The sequence below is a fragment of the Oncorhynchus mykiss genome, chromosome 14 (assembly GCF_013265735.2).
Source record: "Oncorhynchus mykiss isolate Arlee chromosome 14, USDA_OmykA_1.1, whole genome shotgun sequence".
Lineage (NCBI taxonomy): Eukaryota > Metazoa > Chordata > Actinopteri > Salmoniformes > Salmonidae > Oncorhynchus > Oncorhynchus mykiss.
This window is the reverse complement of record NC_048578.1, coordinates 24,412,602-24,430,531: the sequence shown is the minus strand read 5'-3', so window position 1 is coordinate 24,430,531 and position 17,930 is coordinate 24,412,602. Positions and strand designations below refer to the sequence as shown.

At 40.6% G+C, this 17,930-nt stretch overlaps 1 protein-coding gene across 1 annotated transcript in view; it reads right to left on the bottom strand.

Moving 5' to 3' along the window:
• The window catches only part of LOC110489017 (NXPE family member 3), a 38,722-nt gene that overhangs the window by 8,673 nt on the left and 12,119 nt on the right, over positions 1–17,930 (bottom strand). Inside the window, exons 2-3 of the mRNA XM_036943178.1 lie at positions 5,757–5,836; positions 3,086–3,858 (exon numbers count right to left, since the gene is read on the bottom strand). Of these exons, the coding sequence (XP_036799073.1) occupies positions 3,086–3,858; positions 5,757–5,822 (839 nt within the window). The 5' untranslated portion in view covers positions 5,823–5,836. The remainder of the gene's footprint in view (positions 1–3,085; positions 3,859–5,756; positions 5,837–17,930) is intronic.

Genomic DNA, 17,930 nt, shown 5'->3' with positions numbered 1-17,930 from the left:
TTACATAAATTACATTTCATGTTTTCACTATGTCATTATGGGGCGTTGTGTGTAGACGGGTCAGAAAACAAATCCATTTCATCCATTTTGAATTTAGGCTGTAAAAAAAAATAAAAAATGGAATAAGTCAAGGGGTATGAATATTTTCTCTAGACACTGTATTTAGAAGGGTCGTCTCCACCTTGGAGAGTACTGCCTGGTAACCGCCCATGCTGTGGTAGGTCAAAGCATGGCAAGGCAGGGAAGATGGCCGACGACAGAACCAGGTCTCCCCAGCGACTGGCTCTCTGTACTCACAGCAACACTGTGCATCATTCCCCACCAGCCTAGGACTTCTCTGGGCATTGCACATCACCGTTTCCTGCTTGCCACACTGTGCTCCCTTCCTTAGTGGGACCACTCCTTAATATCGGAAGAAGGCCTCTTAAAATAATAATAAACGTCATTCGCTTTAAACAGGAAATCCCCTATTGTTGACTCTTTCCAGTTTGGCCTTGTACATGGGACCCTCACAGCCCAGCAAACCTTACTGCTTTACATCAGCTGATAATCCAATGTTGAATAAATAACAAGTGTTTTGTCTGTCACACCATACATGTTTCCACCCCGTATCTTCTAAATGAAAAACCAATAATGTTCTCTTTGTATACATAGTTTAGTTATTCTTCATCATGCAATACATTATTTTGTTTGTCATTTGGGGGAGGGATTTTGTTTGGGTTTATCATAAACCTCTGTCGTTTTGTCATACTGTTCTAATTTAGCGGATTAATCCAAACTAGCTGCACCCTGCCCTTATGCGTGATAAATCATCTGACATAATATATTTGATTCAATGCAACTTCATCTTTGAGGACTGACAGTGAAGAACCCACCACAGAATCTTCACCTCAATAACCCCACTGCAAATATATATTTTAATGTTTATTCTCTTTCGCTTTTTGGTCTGCATGTGCCTCAACTCTGCATGGTCTCAACTCTGTCCCAAATTTCCTTTGGTATCATGGCTTGTGTTCCATGTTATCCAATAGGATATCTAAGGTCAGCTAATTGTTTTTGGTCCTGGATGTGCATTGCACAAAACTAAACTTGGAGTGAAGGCTATATTTTGCCCTCTATGTGTAGACCGACTAATCTACCAGCTCAGTTTGTGGTTAACATAATTATTATATGGATTGTATTGCGTATAATTGCATATAAACCCTGTGAGTTGTAGAAATTTGTACATACATTGCCTTTAGAATTAATTTACACTCTGACCTTTCCACATTTGGTTTTACAGCTTGAATTTATAATGTATTAAATTCAGATTTTGTCGTCACTGGCCTACACACTATTCCCCGTAATATCAAAGTGAAATCATGTTTTTCAAATTAATTAAGTATTCAGCCCCTTTGTGTTGGCAAGTCTTAAGTTCAGGAGCCAAAATCAACTTAACAAGTCACATAATAAGTTGCATGGACTCACTCTGTATGCAATAATAGTGTTTAACATGATTTTTGAATGACTACCTCATCTCTGTACCCCACACACAAATATCTTTAAGGTTCCTCGGTCGAGCAGTGAATTTCAAACACAGATTCAACCACAAAGACCATGGAGGTTTTTCAATGCCTCTTAAAGTAGGGCACCTAATGGTAGATGGGTAATAAAAAAATGCATGGTCCATGGTGAAGTTAATAATTACACTTTGGATGGTGTATCAATACACCCAGTCATTACAAAGATACAGTTGTCCTTCATGCCAATGGTGACTTTAAAATAGTTAGAGTTTAATGGCTATGATAGGACAAAACTGAGGATGGATCAACAACATTGTAGTTGCTCCACAATACCAACCTAATTGACAGAGTGAAAATAAGGAAGCATGTACATTATTAAATATTCCCAAACATTCATCCTGTTTGCAACAAGGCACTAAAGTAATACTACAAAGCAATTACATTTTTGTCCTGAATACAAAGTGTTATGTATAGGTAAAATCCAAAACATTACTGAGTACCACTCTCCATATTTTCAAACATAGCGGTGGCTGCATCATGTTATGGGTATGCTCGTAATCATTAAGCCCTGGGGAGCAGTGGTGAAAACAGTACCTAAATGTCATACTTGAGTAAAAGTACAGATGCCTTAATAGAAGTAAAAGTACAATTAAATAAGTAAAACACTAATTGATTAAGAGTCTAAAAGTTTTGTTTTAAATATACTTAAATATCAAAAGTGTAATTGCTCAAATATATTTAAGTATCAAAAGGTAAAGTATAAATCATTTAAATTAACTTATATTAAGAAAACCAGACGACATCGTTTTCTTGTTTTAAAAAAAATGTACGGACGGCCAGGGGCACACTCAGATATAATTTACAAATGAAGCATTTGTGTTTAGTGAGTCCACCAGATCAGAGGCAATAGGGATGACCAGGGATGTTCTCTTGAGAAGTGCATGAATTGGACCATTTTCCTGTCCTGCTAAGGAGTACTTTTGGGTGTCAGGGAAAATGTATGGAGTAAAAAGCACATTATTTTCTTCAGGAATGTCAAAAACATATATTGTAAAAATAACTGCTGGAGAGTCCTTAACAAAACAGAATGGATCTGAGCACAAGAAAAATCCTAGATGTAAACCTGGTTCAGTCTTCTTTCCAACAGACACTGGGAAATTCACCTTTCAGCAGGACAATAACCTAAAAAACAAGGCCAAATATATACTGGAGTTGCTTACCAAGAAGACAGTGAATGTTCCTGAGTGGTCGAGTTACAGTTTTGACTTAAATCTGCTTGAAAATCTATGGCAAGACTTTTAAAGGGTTATCTAGCAATGATAAACAACCAATTTGACAGAGCTTGAAGAATTCTGAAAAGAATAATGGGCAAATGTTGCACAATTCAGGTGTGGAAAGCATACCCAGAACGGGTGTGAATCTTACATAAATTACATTTAATGTTTTCACTTTGTCATTATGGGGTGTTGTGTGTAGACGGGTCAGAAAACAAATCCATTTCATCCATTTTGAATTTAGGCTGTAAAAAAAAAAAATTGAATAAGTCAAGGGGTATGAATATTTTCTGAAGACACTGTATCTACCTCTTTAGAAGGGTCGTCTCCACCTTGGAGAGTACTGCCTGGTAACCGCCCATGCTGTGGTAGGTCAAAGCATGGCAAGGCAGGGAAGATGGCCGACGACAGAACCAGGTCTCCCCAGTGACTGGCTCTCTGTACTCACAGCAACACTGTGCGTCATTCCCCACCAGCCTAGGACTTCTCTGGGCATTGCACATCACCGTTTCCTGCTTGCCACCCTCCTCAAAGTAGCCTTGGAAGTAGACCTTATCTGGGTCCTGTTCCCTTTGCCTACACAGTACCTGCACAGCCTCGCTGGAGTGCACTAGGCGGATGGACACCTTGGCAGGTCCGGGCCAAAGCAGGGCCAGACGGGCAGTGTAGGTGCCATTAAAGTGGTCTGTTACAGCTCCATAAGTACTGGCCTTAAGTTCTGAGTTAAACAACTTGGCCTGAAAAAAGTCCCCTCCATAGGTTTTGATCCTGTTTTTAGTATCTCTAGCTATCAAAATCACATCTATAAACCCTCCAACTGTGTGGTTTGAATTGGGGTTGACAACAGAGAATGAGCACTTAGTGGGGTTTGTGGCCTCATCTGTGGATAAGGGGACAACAGGCGGTAATGACCATTGTAGCTCTGTGAGCAGAGATTCCCATTCCTCTTTACTTATTGAGGAGTCATTGGTTGGTGTAAATGTCCTGTTGGTGATTCCACCACAACTTGTGAAGCTAGTGTGGTTGTATTTGAGATGATTGGATGGTGACACATTCAGCAGGCACTGGTTGAATTGACATACCTACAGTGAGACAAAGAAAGAATCTGTTTATCACCAAACAAACTATTGGCCTAATCATTATATTGACTAAAGCCTAGAGGCACATATAAAGTGTACCTTAATACCTCTTGAGCTTAGTATAGCTGTCTTACCCCATCAAAACCCCAAACACAGTGCATTCGGAAAGTATTCAGACGTCTGGACCTTTTCCACATTTTGACAAGTTATGACAGCCTTATTCTAAAATTGATTAAATTGTTATATTCCCTCAATCTACACACACAATACCCCATATTGACAAAGCAAAAACAGGTTTAGAGATTTTAGCAAATGTAATATAACATTTACATAAGTTTTCAGACACTTTATACTCAGTACTTTTGTTGGAGCACCTTTGGCAGGGATTACAGCCTCAAGTCTTCTTGGGTATGACGCTAGAAGCTTGGCACTCCTGTATTTGGGGAGTTTATCCCATTCTTCTCTGCAGATTCTCTCAAGCTCTGTCAGGTTGTATGTGGAGTGTTGCTGCACATATATTTTCAGGTCTCTCCAGAGATGTTCAATTGGGTTCAAGTCCGGGCTTTGGCTCCTCAAAGACACTCAGAGACTTGTCCCAAAGCCACTCATGTGTTGTCTTGGCTGTGTGCTTAGAGTCATTGTCCAGTTGGAAGGTGAACCTCCACCCCAGTCTGACGTCCTGAGTGCTCTAGAGCAGGTTTTCATCAAGGATCTCTTTACTTTGCTCCGTTCATCTTTCCCTCAATACTGGCAGGGACTAGTCTCCCAGTCCCTGCAGCTGAAAAACATCCCCACACCACGATGCTGCCACCACGCTTTAATTATTTTTTACAATGATGGCCTACCGGGGAACAGTGGGTTAACTGCCTTGTTGAGGGGCAGAATGACATATTTTCACCTTGTCAGCTCGGGGATTCAATCCAGAAACCTTTCGGTTACTGGCCCAGCACTCTAACCACTAGGCTATCCGCCACCTTAGGGATGGTGCCAAGTTTCCTCCAGATTTGGCATTGCTTGGCATTCAGGCCAAAGAGTTCAAAGAGTTCAATCTTGATTTCATCAGACGAGAGAATCTGTTTCTCCTGGTCTGAGAGTCTTTAGGTGCCTTATGGTCAACTCCAAACGGGCTGTCATGCCTTTTATTGAGGAGTGGCTTCCATCTGGCCAATTTATCATAAGGGCCCGAATGTTGGTGTGCTGCAAAACTGGAGCTCTGTCAGAGTGACCATCGGGTTCTTGGTCACCTCCCTGACCAAGGCTCTTCTCCCCCGATTGCTCAGTTTGGCCGGGCTGACAGCTCTAGGAAGAGTCTTGATGGTTCCAAACTTCTTCCATTTAAGAATGAAGAAGGCCACTGTGTTCTTGAGGACATTCAATGCTGCAGATATTTTTTTGTAAGCTTCCCCAGATCTTTGCCTCAATACAATCCTGTCTCGGAGCTCTACGGACAATTCCTTCGACCTCATGGCTGGGTTTTTGCTCTGACAGACTGTCAACTGTGGGACCTTATAAAGACAGTGTGCCTTTCTAAATCATGTCCAATCAATTGAATTTACCACAGGTGGACTCCAATCAGGTTGTAGAAACATCTCAAGGATGATCGACGGAAAGAGGATACACCCGAGCTCAATTTCGAGTCTCATAGCAAAGGGTCTGAATACTTAAGGTGTTTCTGTGATTTGTTTTTTATCAATTTTCTAAAATGTTACGAGGCATTATGTGTAGATTGATGAGGATTTTCTTTATTTAATCAATTTTAGAATAAGGCTGTAACATAAAATGTGAAAAAAGGGGACGGATATGAATGCACTGTATAATCTTGTATCAATAATGCTGTCGTAAACAATGTATAGCTTCAAAATGACTAAAACAAAATAAATGTTTAAAATGTTAGAACTTACAAATAATACATAAATGCAGATCAGTAGTATCAAAGCCAATATCAGTAGCTGAAGCAGTCTTCCCATCCTCCATATATCTGCTGGTAAATTAAAGAGAACATCAAAGTGAACTTGAGTACAGTAATAATAAACAGTCACAATTATACAAATATGAATGAAAATGTGTAAATTAATAGAATGACCTATAATGTAGGTCTGGTTTATTCTCAGAGGGGAAGCTGAATTTATCAAGTTCTCAGCAGGATTGATTGGGCAAATCAACAATCTGCTTTGCTTTGTACTTGGCCTCTGGAGAGAACTTCACTGCTAGAGAAACACATGAGGATGGTGGACGCTAAAGTTAGCCATCTAGCTGACTGCATGCATTGTTTTGTCAATTGCTGCTTGTCTGGTCACATTTTCAGTTCTGTTTGGTAAAGTCTACCACGAAATATTCTTGATGAAAATAGAGAGCTGCTAATTCAACGGTTGTTGCTAGTGCATGAAGCTATACACTGCAGCTCGTGCTCGCACTGGAGGAGACGCAGATGGGCACCGTTTAGAGAGCAATAGTAATGGCATCTTTTTGTTGGCACTAACTCCGCCTTAGCTCGTTGGCCAAAGCCAATTGGGAAATTAATTGTTTGGATGGTAAACACCGATTTAGGAGATCATCAGCTAACGTAAGTTTTTGTAAATCTTGATGCATTTATGTAATCCAAAAATCACTTAAAGCAGAAATTCATAATTCATAAAGGTCATGTTAACTGACTGATATTATTGTTGTTCATTTTCTTGAAATATAAAGGCAAAACCTAGATTTGAGCCAATGTCATAATAGCTGAAACTTTAATTACTACAATTGACAAAGTGACAAAGTGACAAAGTGGGCCTCCCGAGTGGGGCAGCGGTACTTAGTCACTGCATCGCAGTGCTCGAGGCATCACTACATACTCGGGTTCGATTCCAGGCTGTGTCACAGCCAGCAGTGACCGTGAGACGGCATACAATTGGCCCAGCGTCATCCGGGTTAGGGGAAGGTTTGGCTCACTGTATTTCCTTGTCCTAGCGACTCCTTGTGGTGGGTCAGGTGCCTGCAAGAAGACTTCAGTCGCCAGGTGTACGGTGTTTCCTCCGACACATTGGTGCGGCTGGATTCTGGGTTAAGCGAGCAGTGTGTCAAGAAGCAGTGTTGCTTGGAAGGGTCGTGTTTCGGCGGATGCATGGCTCTCGACCTTTGCCTCTTCTGAGTCCGTACGGGAGATGCAGCGATGGGACTAGACTGAAACTATCAATTGGATATCGCGAAAAATGTGTAAAAGCACAAAAGTGACAGGTTTTTATTTGATCAAAAACAACTTTATATTGAAGGCTACTATTTGTTTTGTAACAGAGGAGGTTAATATAAGCATTGCTGCCTGGCTGTCAGACCTCATCAACATCATTATGGATATAGCCAAGTAAATACCAATATAACAAAGGCTCAAACAAACAGAAATGCAGCTAGTGTTTCATTCTAGGTGCAATGTTTGACATGACTGTGGTAGCTGAAATTTTCTAGCTAGCTTGTTAGCAAGTGACAAGAACATGAGCAAAGATACTGGTAACTAAGCCAAGATATCTCAACAGTGTCATATCCAATGGGAGCAAAATAAGCATTGTGTGCAGAACAAGTAAGGAGGTGGGCAAAGCCAAGCAAGAGAGTGAGATCCTATTGTCACGTTTTAGCATGTATTTGCAAATTTCCATCAGGGAACGCCTTCTCTGTGAAGTGCACGAGTGCAATAAATACATTCCCCATGTACTCCTTTTAAACAACAAAAAAAGTCCACAAAACTTAGTTCACACTGTTCGTAACAGAAAAGAAAACTAAATTGAGATATAATGTTCCATTGACAAAAAAAATGTGTAGAACGTTGGCCAAGTTTCATCTACCTCCACCTTCTCCTTCTTCCCGCCGCTGGACTTCCTCTTATTACCCCATTTGGTGGTGAGTTCTAAAGGGACATTTCTGATTTATACATCCTGTGAGATATCGGGCTCCTAGCAAAGACTTATAGATGACCTGTTGCCAGTGGGTTTAACGACGAATATGAAGCGAGGGTCAGCCAACGAGAGCATACAGGTCGCAGTGGTGGGTAGTATATGGGGATTTGGTGACAAAACGGATGGCACTGGGATAGACTGCATCCAATTTGCTGAGTAGAGTGTTGGAGGCTATTTTGTAAATGACGTCGCCAAAGTCAAGGATCGGTAGGATAGTCAGTTTCACGAGGGTATGTTTGGCAGCATGAGTGAAGGTTGCTTTGTTGCGAAATAGGAAACCGATTCTAGATTTCATTTTGGAATGGAGATGTTTAATGTGAGGCTGTAAGAGTTTACAGTCTAACCAGACACCTAGGTACTTGTATTTGTCCACATATTCTAAGTCAGAACCACCAGTAATGATGCTGGACGGGCGGGTGGGCAGCGATTGGTTTAGGTGCATGCATTTAGTTGTACTTGCATTTAAGAGCAGTTGGAGGCCACAGGAGAGTCGCATGGCATTGAAGCTTGTCTCGAGGATAGTTAAGAGTGTCCAAGGAATGGCCAGAAGTATACAGAATGGTGTTGTCTGCTTAAAGGTGGATCAGAGAATCACCAGGAGCAAGAGCGACATCATTGATGTGTACAAAGAAAAGAGTCGGCCCGAGGATTGAACCCTGTGGCACCCCCATAGAGACTGCCAGAGGTCCGGACAAGAGGCCCTCCGATTTGACACACTGAACTCTGCCTGAGAAGTAGCTGGTGAACCAGGCGAGGCAGTCATTTGAGAAACCAAGGCTGTTGAGTCTGCCGATAAGAATGTGGTGATTGACAGAGTCGAAAGCCTTGGCCAGGTCGATGAATACAGCTGAACAGTATTGCCTCTTATCGATGATGGTTATGATACCGTTTAGGAACTTGAGCGTGGCTGAGGTGCACCCATGACCAGCTCGGAAACCAGATTGCATTGCGGAGAAGGTGTGGCTGGATTCAAAATAGTCGGTGATCTGTTTGTTAACTTGGCTTTCGAAGACCTTAGAAAGGCAGGGTAGGATAGATATAGGTCTGCACCAGTTTGGGTCTAGATTGTCTCCCCCTTTGAAGAGGGGGATGACCGCGGCAGCTTTCCAATCTTTGGGGATCTCAGACGATACGAAAGAGGTTGAACAGGCTAGTAATAGGGGTTGCAACAATTTAGGCAGATAATTGTAGGGTCCAGATTGTCTAGCCCGACTGATTTGTAGGGGTCCAGATTTTGCAGCTCTTTCAGAACATCAGCTATCTGGATTTGGGTGAAGGAGAAATGGATGAGGCTTGGGCAAGTTGCTGTGGGGGGTGCAGGGCTGTTGACCGAGGTAGGGGTAGCCAGGTGGAAAGCATGGCCAGCCGTAGAAAAATGCTTATTGAAATTCTCAATTATTGTGAATGTATCGGTGGTGACAGTTTTTCCTAGCCTCAGTGCAGTGGGCAGCTGGGAGGGGGTACTCTTATTCTCCATAGACGTTACAGTGTCCCAGAACCTTTTTGAGTTTGTGCTACAGGATGCAAATTTCTGTTTGAAAAAGCTAGCCTTTGCTTTCCGGACTGCCTGTGTATATTGGTTCCTAACTTCCCTGATAAGTTGCATATCGTGGGGGCTATTCGATGCAATTGCAATACGCCACAATATGTTTTTGTGCTGGTCAAGGGCAGTCAGGGCTGGAGTAAACCAAGGGCTATATCTGTTCCTGGTTCAATTTTTTTTTAATGGGGCATGCTTATTTAAGATGGTGAGGAAAGCACTTTTAAAGAATAACCAGGCATCCTCTGATGGAATGAGGTCCATATCCTTCCAGGATACCCGGGCCAGGTCGATTAGAAATGCCTGCTCGCTGAAGTGTTTTAGGGAGTCTTTGACAGTGATGAGGGGTGGTCGTTTGACCGCAGGCCCATTACGGACACAGGCAATGAGGCAATGATCGCTGAGATCCTGGTTGAAGACAGCAGAGGTGTATTTGGAGGGCAGGTTGGTTAGGAGGATATCCATGAGGGTGCCCGTGTTTATGGATTTGGGGTTGTACCTGGTAGGTTCATTGATATTTGTGTGAGATTGAGGGCATCAAACTTAGATTGTAGGATGGCCGGGGTGTTAAACATTTCCCAGTTTAGGTCACCTAACAGCACAAGCTCTGAAGATAGATGGGGGGCAATCAATTCACATATGGTGTCCAAGGCACAGCTGGGGGCAGAAGGTGGTCTATAGCAAGCGGCAACAGTGAGAGACTTGTTTCTGGAAAGGTGAATTCTGGAAAGGTGAATTTTTAAAAGTAGAATCTCGTAAGACAGAACCTTGCAGGCTTTGTCTGCAGTAGATTGCAACTCCGCCCCCTTTGGCAGTTCTATCTTGTCGGAAATTGTTATAGTTAGGGATGGAAATTTCAGGGTTTTTTGTGGTCTTCCTAAGCCAGGATTCAGACACAGCTAGGACATCCGGATTGGCAGTGTGCTAAGGCAGTGAATAAACAAATTTAGGGAGGAGGCTTCTAATGTTAACATGCATTAACCAAGGCTTTTATGGTTACAGAAATCAACAGATGAGAGCGCCTGGGGAATGGGAGTGGAGCTCGGCACTGCAGGGTCTAGATTAACCTCTACATCACCAAAGGAACAGAGGAGGAGTAGGATAAGGGTACGGCTAAAGGCTATAAGAATTGGTCATCTAGTACGTTCGGAACAGAGAGTAAAAGGAGCAGGTTTCTGGGCATGGTAGAATAGATTCAAGGCATAATGTACAGACAAAGGTATGGTAGGATTTGAATACAGTGGAGGTAAACCTATGCATTGAGTGACGATGAGAGAGATATTGTCTGTAGAAACATCATTTAAACCAGGTGAGGTCACCGCATGTGTGGGAGGTGGAACTAAAGGGTTAACTAAGGTGTATTGAGCAGGGCTAGGGGCTCTACAGTGAAATAAGGCAATAATTACTAACCAAAACAGTAATGGACAAGGCATATTGACATTAGGGATAGGCATGCATAGTCGAGTGATCATAGGGGTCCAGTGAGTGGCTCGGCGGGCCGGAGCTAGCAAGCTAGCAAAAGGGACATCTCAAAATTAAGATATATGCAAGTCATAATTATGAGACACTAAATAATCATATCATGATACTCTAGTGGCCGTTCTAACAAGGAAAATAAATGTCTTCAAAAATAGAAGGCAGTCAGGAGGAGCCAAGATCAGGTGGGACAATTCTAGCCAATGAGAGGACAGATACGCATGTGAACAACAGGCACAACCATTTCCACTAGTTACCACAGACAAAGTCAAAATTGGCTATATAATAAAAATTCTGGATAGAAATTATATCCAGGTGGAGCAGTCGGCAGTGCTCGTGCCAATGGAAGCTGCTCAGCTGGGGCAGAGAAAATAGGATTCTGCTCTATTTTTGAAGTGATGATGTTGTTGTGGACCAATCACAGGTGACAGTAGGCGTGAAGTTTTTGGAAAAAGTGGACCCTTGTCTCTTCTTTTTTAGTTTTGATGTTGAGTCTTTGCCGGACAAAGTTGTGTTCCAGTCTTATAGGTGGCGGTAATGCAACATTTATTGGATGCCAACCACGTTAAACCTCACCGAAGAAGACTAATCACAGTCGAAAACTTTGCATGGGTGGTGATACGTCAGCACCTATGTCCATCAGCAGGACCAGCTAACTTGCCCACTCTAGCTAGCTGGCTAACACTATCAGTGTACATTGTCACGTTTAACAATAAAAATCTATGTTTTGGAATGGTCATTTTGTTGCAGTTAAATACCTTTTTATGCATGCTTATGTTGTTGAAGTAATACTTTTTTGCATGTTGATTTGTTTGTTAATTTCGTGGATTTGGTCACCTAGACCTGGGAACTCGGTGATATTCCGCTAACTGTCTGAAAAGGATTACATAAGTGCATTATCATCATTTTGACAATTTCACAGTAGGCTATTATTCCAAACACAAAGTGTGGAAATACAGTTTGCTTCAACACACAATCTAAGATGGCGTAGCAGTCGGATGTGTGTTTGTCTTATCCCGTGTAAATAGTCTGTTTTTCGTTTTTTTCGTACAATTGAAGTCAGAAGTTTACGTACTTAGGTTGGAGTCATTAAAACTCGTTTTTCAACCACTCCACAAATTTCTTGTTAACAAACTATAGTTTTGGCAAGTCGGTTAGGACATCTACTTTGTGCATGACACAAGTACATTTTCCAACAATTGTTTACAGACAGATTATTTCACTGTATCACATGTCGTAGCTGAATCAGAATTAGTTAGGTAACATTGATAAATAATATATTTTATCTACTTTCATAATATGCTTCTCTAGGGAAAAGTGACTTGGGGCCCAGAGAGGGGATAGGTCAGGCTTGTCTTTTACATGTCTGGTAATAGGCAGAATATCAGAAAGGGAGAAGTCAGGTTTGAACATTGTCTTCATAATGAATATATCTGTTAAACCATATGAAGGGCTCCACTATGTCTGTACTCCAGTCACTCCCTCCTTTTCCCATTGGGGGGAGGAGTATGGCAGTGTCTAGAACCATTGTATGTCCCCTCTGATGTTGAAACTTGTCTTTCATAGTATATGACCTAGAGGCTCACTCCTCTCAGGGAGCTTGTCCATGTGGAGTTGTATTTGAGATGGGAGTATCTAGAATTGACAATTGATATATGCCATTGGATGAGGTAATGTTTTGGTAATAGGAAGTACCAAGAACGAGAAGTAGAACCTCGTCTTAGAGAGCAAACTGAACGATAATTTATAGCTAATGCTATCTGGCTATGGGATACTCCTCTCTCAAGTATAAGGCCTTTGTGCAGTTTTCCTATTATCTGTGGTTTGTCATGTCAACTGGGGGGTGGATCTTTGTTATAAAAGATCTCAGTTGCCATTATGTTGACACTCAGAATTAATTTATAGACACTGAATTGATCTGAGAGACAAAGGGCTATGTTGAAGCTCATATTATGAAAATATGAAGTTTAAAGTAGAACTCTGACTTGTGTGTGGTTTGTAAACTCTCCTTTCACTTAGTACTACAGGAAATTACCACGACACACAATTCCAGTGGGTCAGAAGTTTACATACACTAAGTTGACTGTGCTTTTAAACAGCTTGGAAAATTCCAGAAAATTATGTCATGGCTTTAGAAGAGTCTGATAGGCTAATTGACCTCATTTGAGTCAATTGGAGGTGTACCTGTGGATGTATTTCAAGGCCTACCTTCAAACTCAGTGCCTCTTTGCTTGACATCATGGGAAAATCAAAAGATATCAGCCAAGATCTCAGAAGAAAAAGTGTAGACCTCCACAAGCCTGGTTCATCCTTGGGAGAAATTTCCAAATGCCTGAAGGTACCACGTTCATCTGTACAAACAATAGTACGCAAGAATAGACACCATTGAACCACACAGCCGTCATACCGCTCAGGAAGGAGACGCGTTCTGTCTCCTAGAGATTAACGTAATTTGGTGTGAAAAGTGCAACTTAATCCCAGAACAACAGCAAAGGACCTTGTGAAGATGCTGGAGGAAACAGGTACAAAAGTGCAACTCAATCCCAGAACAACAGCAAAGGACCTTGTGAAGATGCTGGAGGAAACAGGTACAAAAGTATCTGTATCCACAGTAAAACGAGTCCAATATCTACATAATCTGAAAGGTCGTTCAGCAAGGAAGAAGCCACTGCTCCAAAACCACCATACGGTTTGCTGCACATGGCAACAAAGATCATACTTTTGGAGAAATGTCCTCTGGTCTGTTGAAACACAAATAGAACTGTTTGGCCATAATGACCATTATGACCGTTATGTTTGGAGGAAAAAGGGGGAGGCTTGCAGACCAAAGAACACCATCCCAAACGTGAAGCACAGGGATGGCAGTATCATGTTGTGGGGGTGCTTTTGCTGCAATAGGTACTGGTGCACTTCACAAAATAGATGGCATCATGAGGTAGGAAATGTATGTGTATATATTGAAGCAACATCTCAAGACATCAGTCAGGAAGTTAAAGCTTGGTCGCAAATGGGTCTTCCAAATGGACAATGACCCCAAGCATACTTCCAAAGTTGAGGCAAAATGGCTTAAGGACAACAAAGTCAAGGTATTGGCCATCACAAAGCCCTGACCTCAAACCTATAGAAAATGTGTGGGCAGAACTGAAAAAGCATGTGCGAGCAAGGAGGCCTACAAACCTGACTCTGTTACATCAGCTCTGTCAGGAGGAAATGGCCAAAATTCACTCAACTGATTGTGGGAGGCTGGTGGAAGGCTACCTGAAACGTTTGACCCAAGTTAAACTATTTAAATGCAATGCTACCAAATACTAATTGAGTGTATGCAAACTTCTGACCCACTGGGAATGTGATGAAAGAAGTAAGAGCTGAAATAAATCATTCTCTCCGCTATTATTCTGACATTTCACATTCTTAAAATAAAGGAGTGATCCTAACTGACCTAAGACAGGGAATTTTTGCTAGGATTAAATGTCAGGAATGGTGAAAAACTGAGTTTAAATGCATTTGGCTAGGTGTATGTAAAATTCTGACTTCAAACTGTATACACTACCTTTCAAAAGTTTGGGATCACTTAGAAATGTCCTTGATTTTGAAAGAAAAGCACATTTTTTGTCCATTTAAAATAACATTGAATTGATCAGAAATACAGTGTAGACATTGTTAATGTTGTAAATGACTATTGTAGGGGGAAACTGCTGATTTCCTTTGGAATATCTACATAGGCGTACAGAGGCCCATTACAAGCAACACACACTCCTGTGTTCCACGTTGTGTTAGCTAATCCAAGTTCATCATTTTAAAAGGATAATTGATCATTAGAAAACCATTTTGCAATTATGTTAGCACAGCTGAAAACTGTTGTCCAGTTTAAAGAAACAATATAACAGGCCTTCTTTAGACTAGTTGAGTATCTAGAGCATCAGCATTTGTGGGTGCGATTACAGGCTCAAAATAGCCAGAAACATTAACAGTGAAGAGGCGACTCCAGGATGCTGGCCTTCTAGGCAGCATAAAACACAGAAAAATCTAGTTTGACTGCACTGGTTCTTTAAAGTAATCCCAAAAAAAATCATCTATTTTTTTCAAAAGTATCTGTCACCTGATGACAATCTTTTTGCTGGTTAAGTAATTGATTTGTTTTAGGATTTTTGCAATCAAATTATACATGTGTGTAATCAGTTACTCCCCAACCCTGTTGACAGGAATAAATACTCAGTCACGTCTACCTGAAGCAAGGAATGAGGTCTCTGTAAATGTAGCCTATTGGGCAGGCTGTGCTGCAGCTGGTGCATGTTGGGATATGTCCTTTCCACTCCAGCATAGCTGTAATGTATTTGCACTTCAAAAAGACTCGTTCAAACTTGCTTTCTAGTAGGCAACCACCATGTCATAATGAAAGATGATGTTCAAACACTTTATGCTGGATTTGTTTGAATACAGGCTATATGGATTATATCTAAACATAACTAAACTTTCCTGTAAAATACAGTAAACAGAGCAGTAAATCCCTCTGAAGAATGCAATCTTGCACCACTATGGGGCTTAAACAAAGTTTGCTACAGCCAATGCTTCATACTTCTGACAGTCCAAAGCAGTCCTTAGATCAAACTAGAGTATCATCAATAGTCAACAATTAATCAAAAGGCGTTTATAGGCTATCCGAGAGTTTGTTCTTATTGGCCTTATTGGACAACAAAATACAAAGTGTACGAAATACCTTCAAAACTGTCACTGTTGGCTCTTATGCATATGAACTGAACAACCATGATAGGCCTACTGAAGTAAATAATAATAAGGAAAACATAATGATGCATTAGATACATTAACCTAATATTCATATAGTTCTGATAATGACACTTCTTTTGTGAAGACTAAACCACCATAATTGTTATTTTACAATCATGTACTTAAATTACTCAAAATATACTATTTCCTGCATGGGAAACAAGATTAATTTAACACATCTCGACAATCTGGTACAAAAAAAGTAGAGTACTGAGTAGTCTACAAACTCGGAAAGGTTAAGTCACTAGCTAAGTTTCCATGAACTTGTCCAGTGATTTTCTTTGTTGACCTATAGAAAAGTCGCATATAGAAAATAAACTCGACAGTTGTACATTTCCATTTAACCATCAGTTTATCGGTGCAATAAAATACAATTCATTCATCAATTAAATTGTAGGACCAAAGTGACAAATATGATGATTGAAAATAATTGAAATGTTAGCTAGGCGGCTATTTCAGTGGCTGATTGACTGATGTGCTCTGTACAGCTCTGACATCATTACAGGCGAGACAGTTATTTCAAGGTAGGATTTCAACACTCTTGAATGATTACAAATGTAACACTTTCAGAGCCTTTATATTAGCAAAAACTATAGTGTCGAATAATAATGAGGTGATCGAAGTGTTCCCATTACCCATTTAGGCCAATTGCGCAGTTTCATGTCTACGGTAGCCCGTAAAAGCCCGAACAGATATAATGCAAGAATTCAGTAATGTTTGCAATATTCTCATAGTTATAATGTGCAAACGTATCGCCACGGTCCGTGCCCTGGTGAAACGTGCACTCCTGTAGATCGGAAACAATTGGATGGTTAAACTTGCCAGCCAACCACAAAAGTAAGGCGAAGCAATTCAGGCATTATTGAAGGTCTGTACAATCCTTGTCCTGCAAATAAACATTATTTGCATAGTTGAATGTTTATTTTGCAAGCAGTAGGCATTTAAAATTAAATGTGAAGTGGAACGTTAAAGTTACGGTGACATAACGTGCCCTACGTAGCTACCTTCAAAAGATTCGGCAATCACCATTTACTCGAAAAACACCGTTTCCACCATCATTTGTCACAATAAAGAAAGTTCTACAAAACAAATATTCACCCCTGTGGAACGAATAAAAATGTTGTCTATCTTTAGAAGGTTTCTCCTATATCTGCCGCTTCAATTAGACTTTTGTCGGATTAACCTGTGTCAATGAAAACATGTATAATGTAGGCTACATTCACTTTAGGTTAACAAGAACAACAAATAATGAAAATTGTAGGTATCAAAAATATGAGGTAGGCCTACTGATTTCTATAATTCCATGCAAAATTAGGCTATGGCGTATTTTGATACTTGATTAATCTGGGTGGTTAATAACAAGCCGAAACATTTACAAGACCTTCTTCAATGGTTAAGCAGAGTGTAATTAATCAAACTAATCTTAGGAAAACGCTCCAGATCATACGTTAAATGTTACCATTATTCATGGAGTCTAGTAGCCTACCCCACAAAACGGATATGAAATAGTATTCTCCATACACTCTCTAAAGTCTTATTTACTCACCAGGTATTATTTTGAAAATATATTGTACTTACTGACGTAAAGGTCATTACAACAAGCGCATCTCCACAGAAATACCCTCTTGACGGACTCGTAGACGGTGCTGAATGGTTAGTAATTTATGATTATCTCCTATAATGGCTTTCGACCATCTCTCCCCACCTAAAAAGAGTGTACCAACCTACAGCTATCCACCCTACGACTGTAGCTGAATTTAAAAAGGTCCAATGAAGCCGTTTTAATCTCATTATCTAATCATTTCTGGGTAACAATTAAGTACCTTACTGTGATTGTTTTAAATTAAAATCGTTAAAAAATATATATACAAAAATTGATTGTTATCAAAGAGCAATTTCTCAAGTTTAAATTTTCTAGGACTGTCTGTCTGGGCAGTATGCCAAAGAGAGAGTACGTTTTTTTTTTTTACTGGTCACGGCCACCAACTGCAAAATTTTTTTTTTTTTTTTTAAACAGACACATTCAATAACGATGGAAGTCACCAAAAATTAAATGAGCCTTGATTTTATGAGTAATATAGATCGACATATCATTGGATATATTCCTCTGTATGCTTAAAGGAAAGGTTCACCCATTTTGCCCATTTTGAATGTTATATTGTTTTTGTGCATTTCTGAGTGAAGGTCTATCGATTCCCTGGATCATTTTAGGTTTTCATGTGTATCTGAGTTATTGGCATTCAATCAGGCAGAAAACTGTCCGGTGTGATGTAGCACCGTGATAAAGTTGCTCTCACTACCCTGGAAGTTAATAGGAATACGACTTTTAGATCGCAAAAAATTCTATC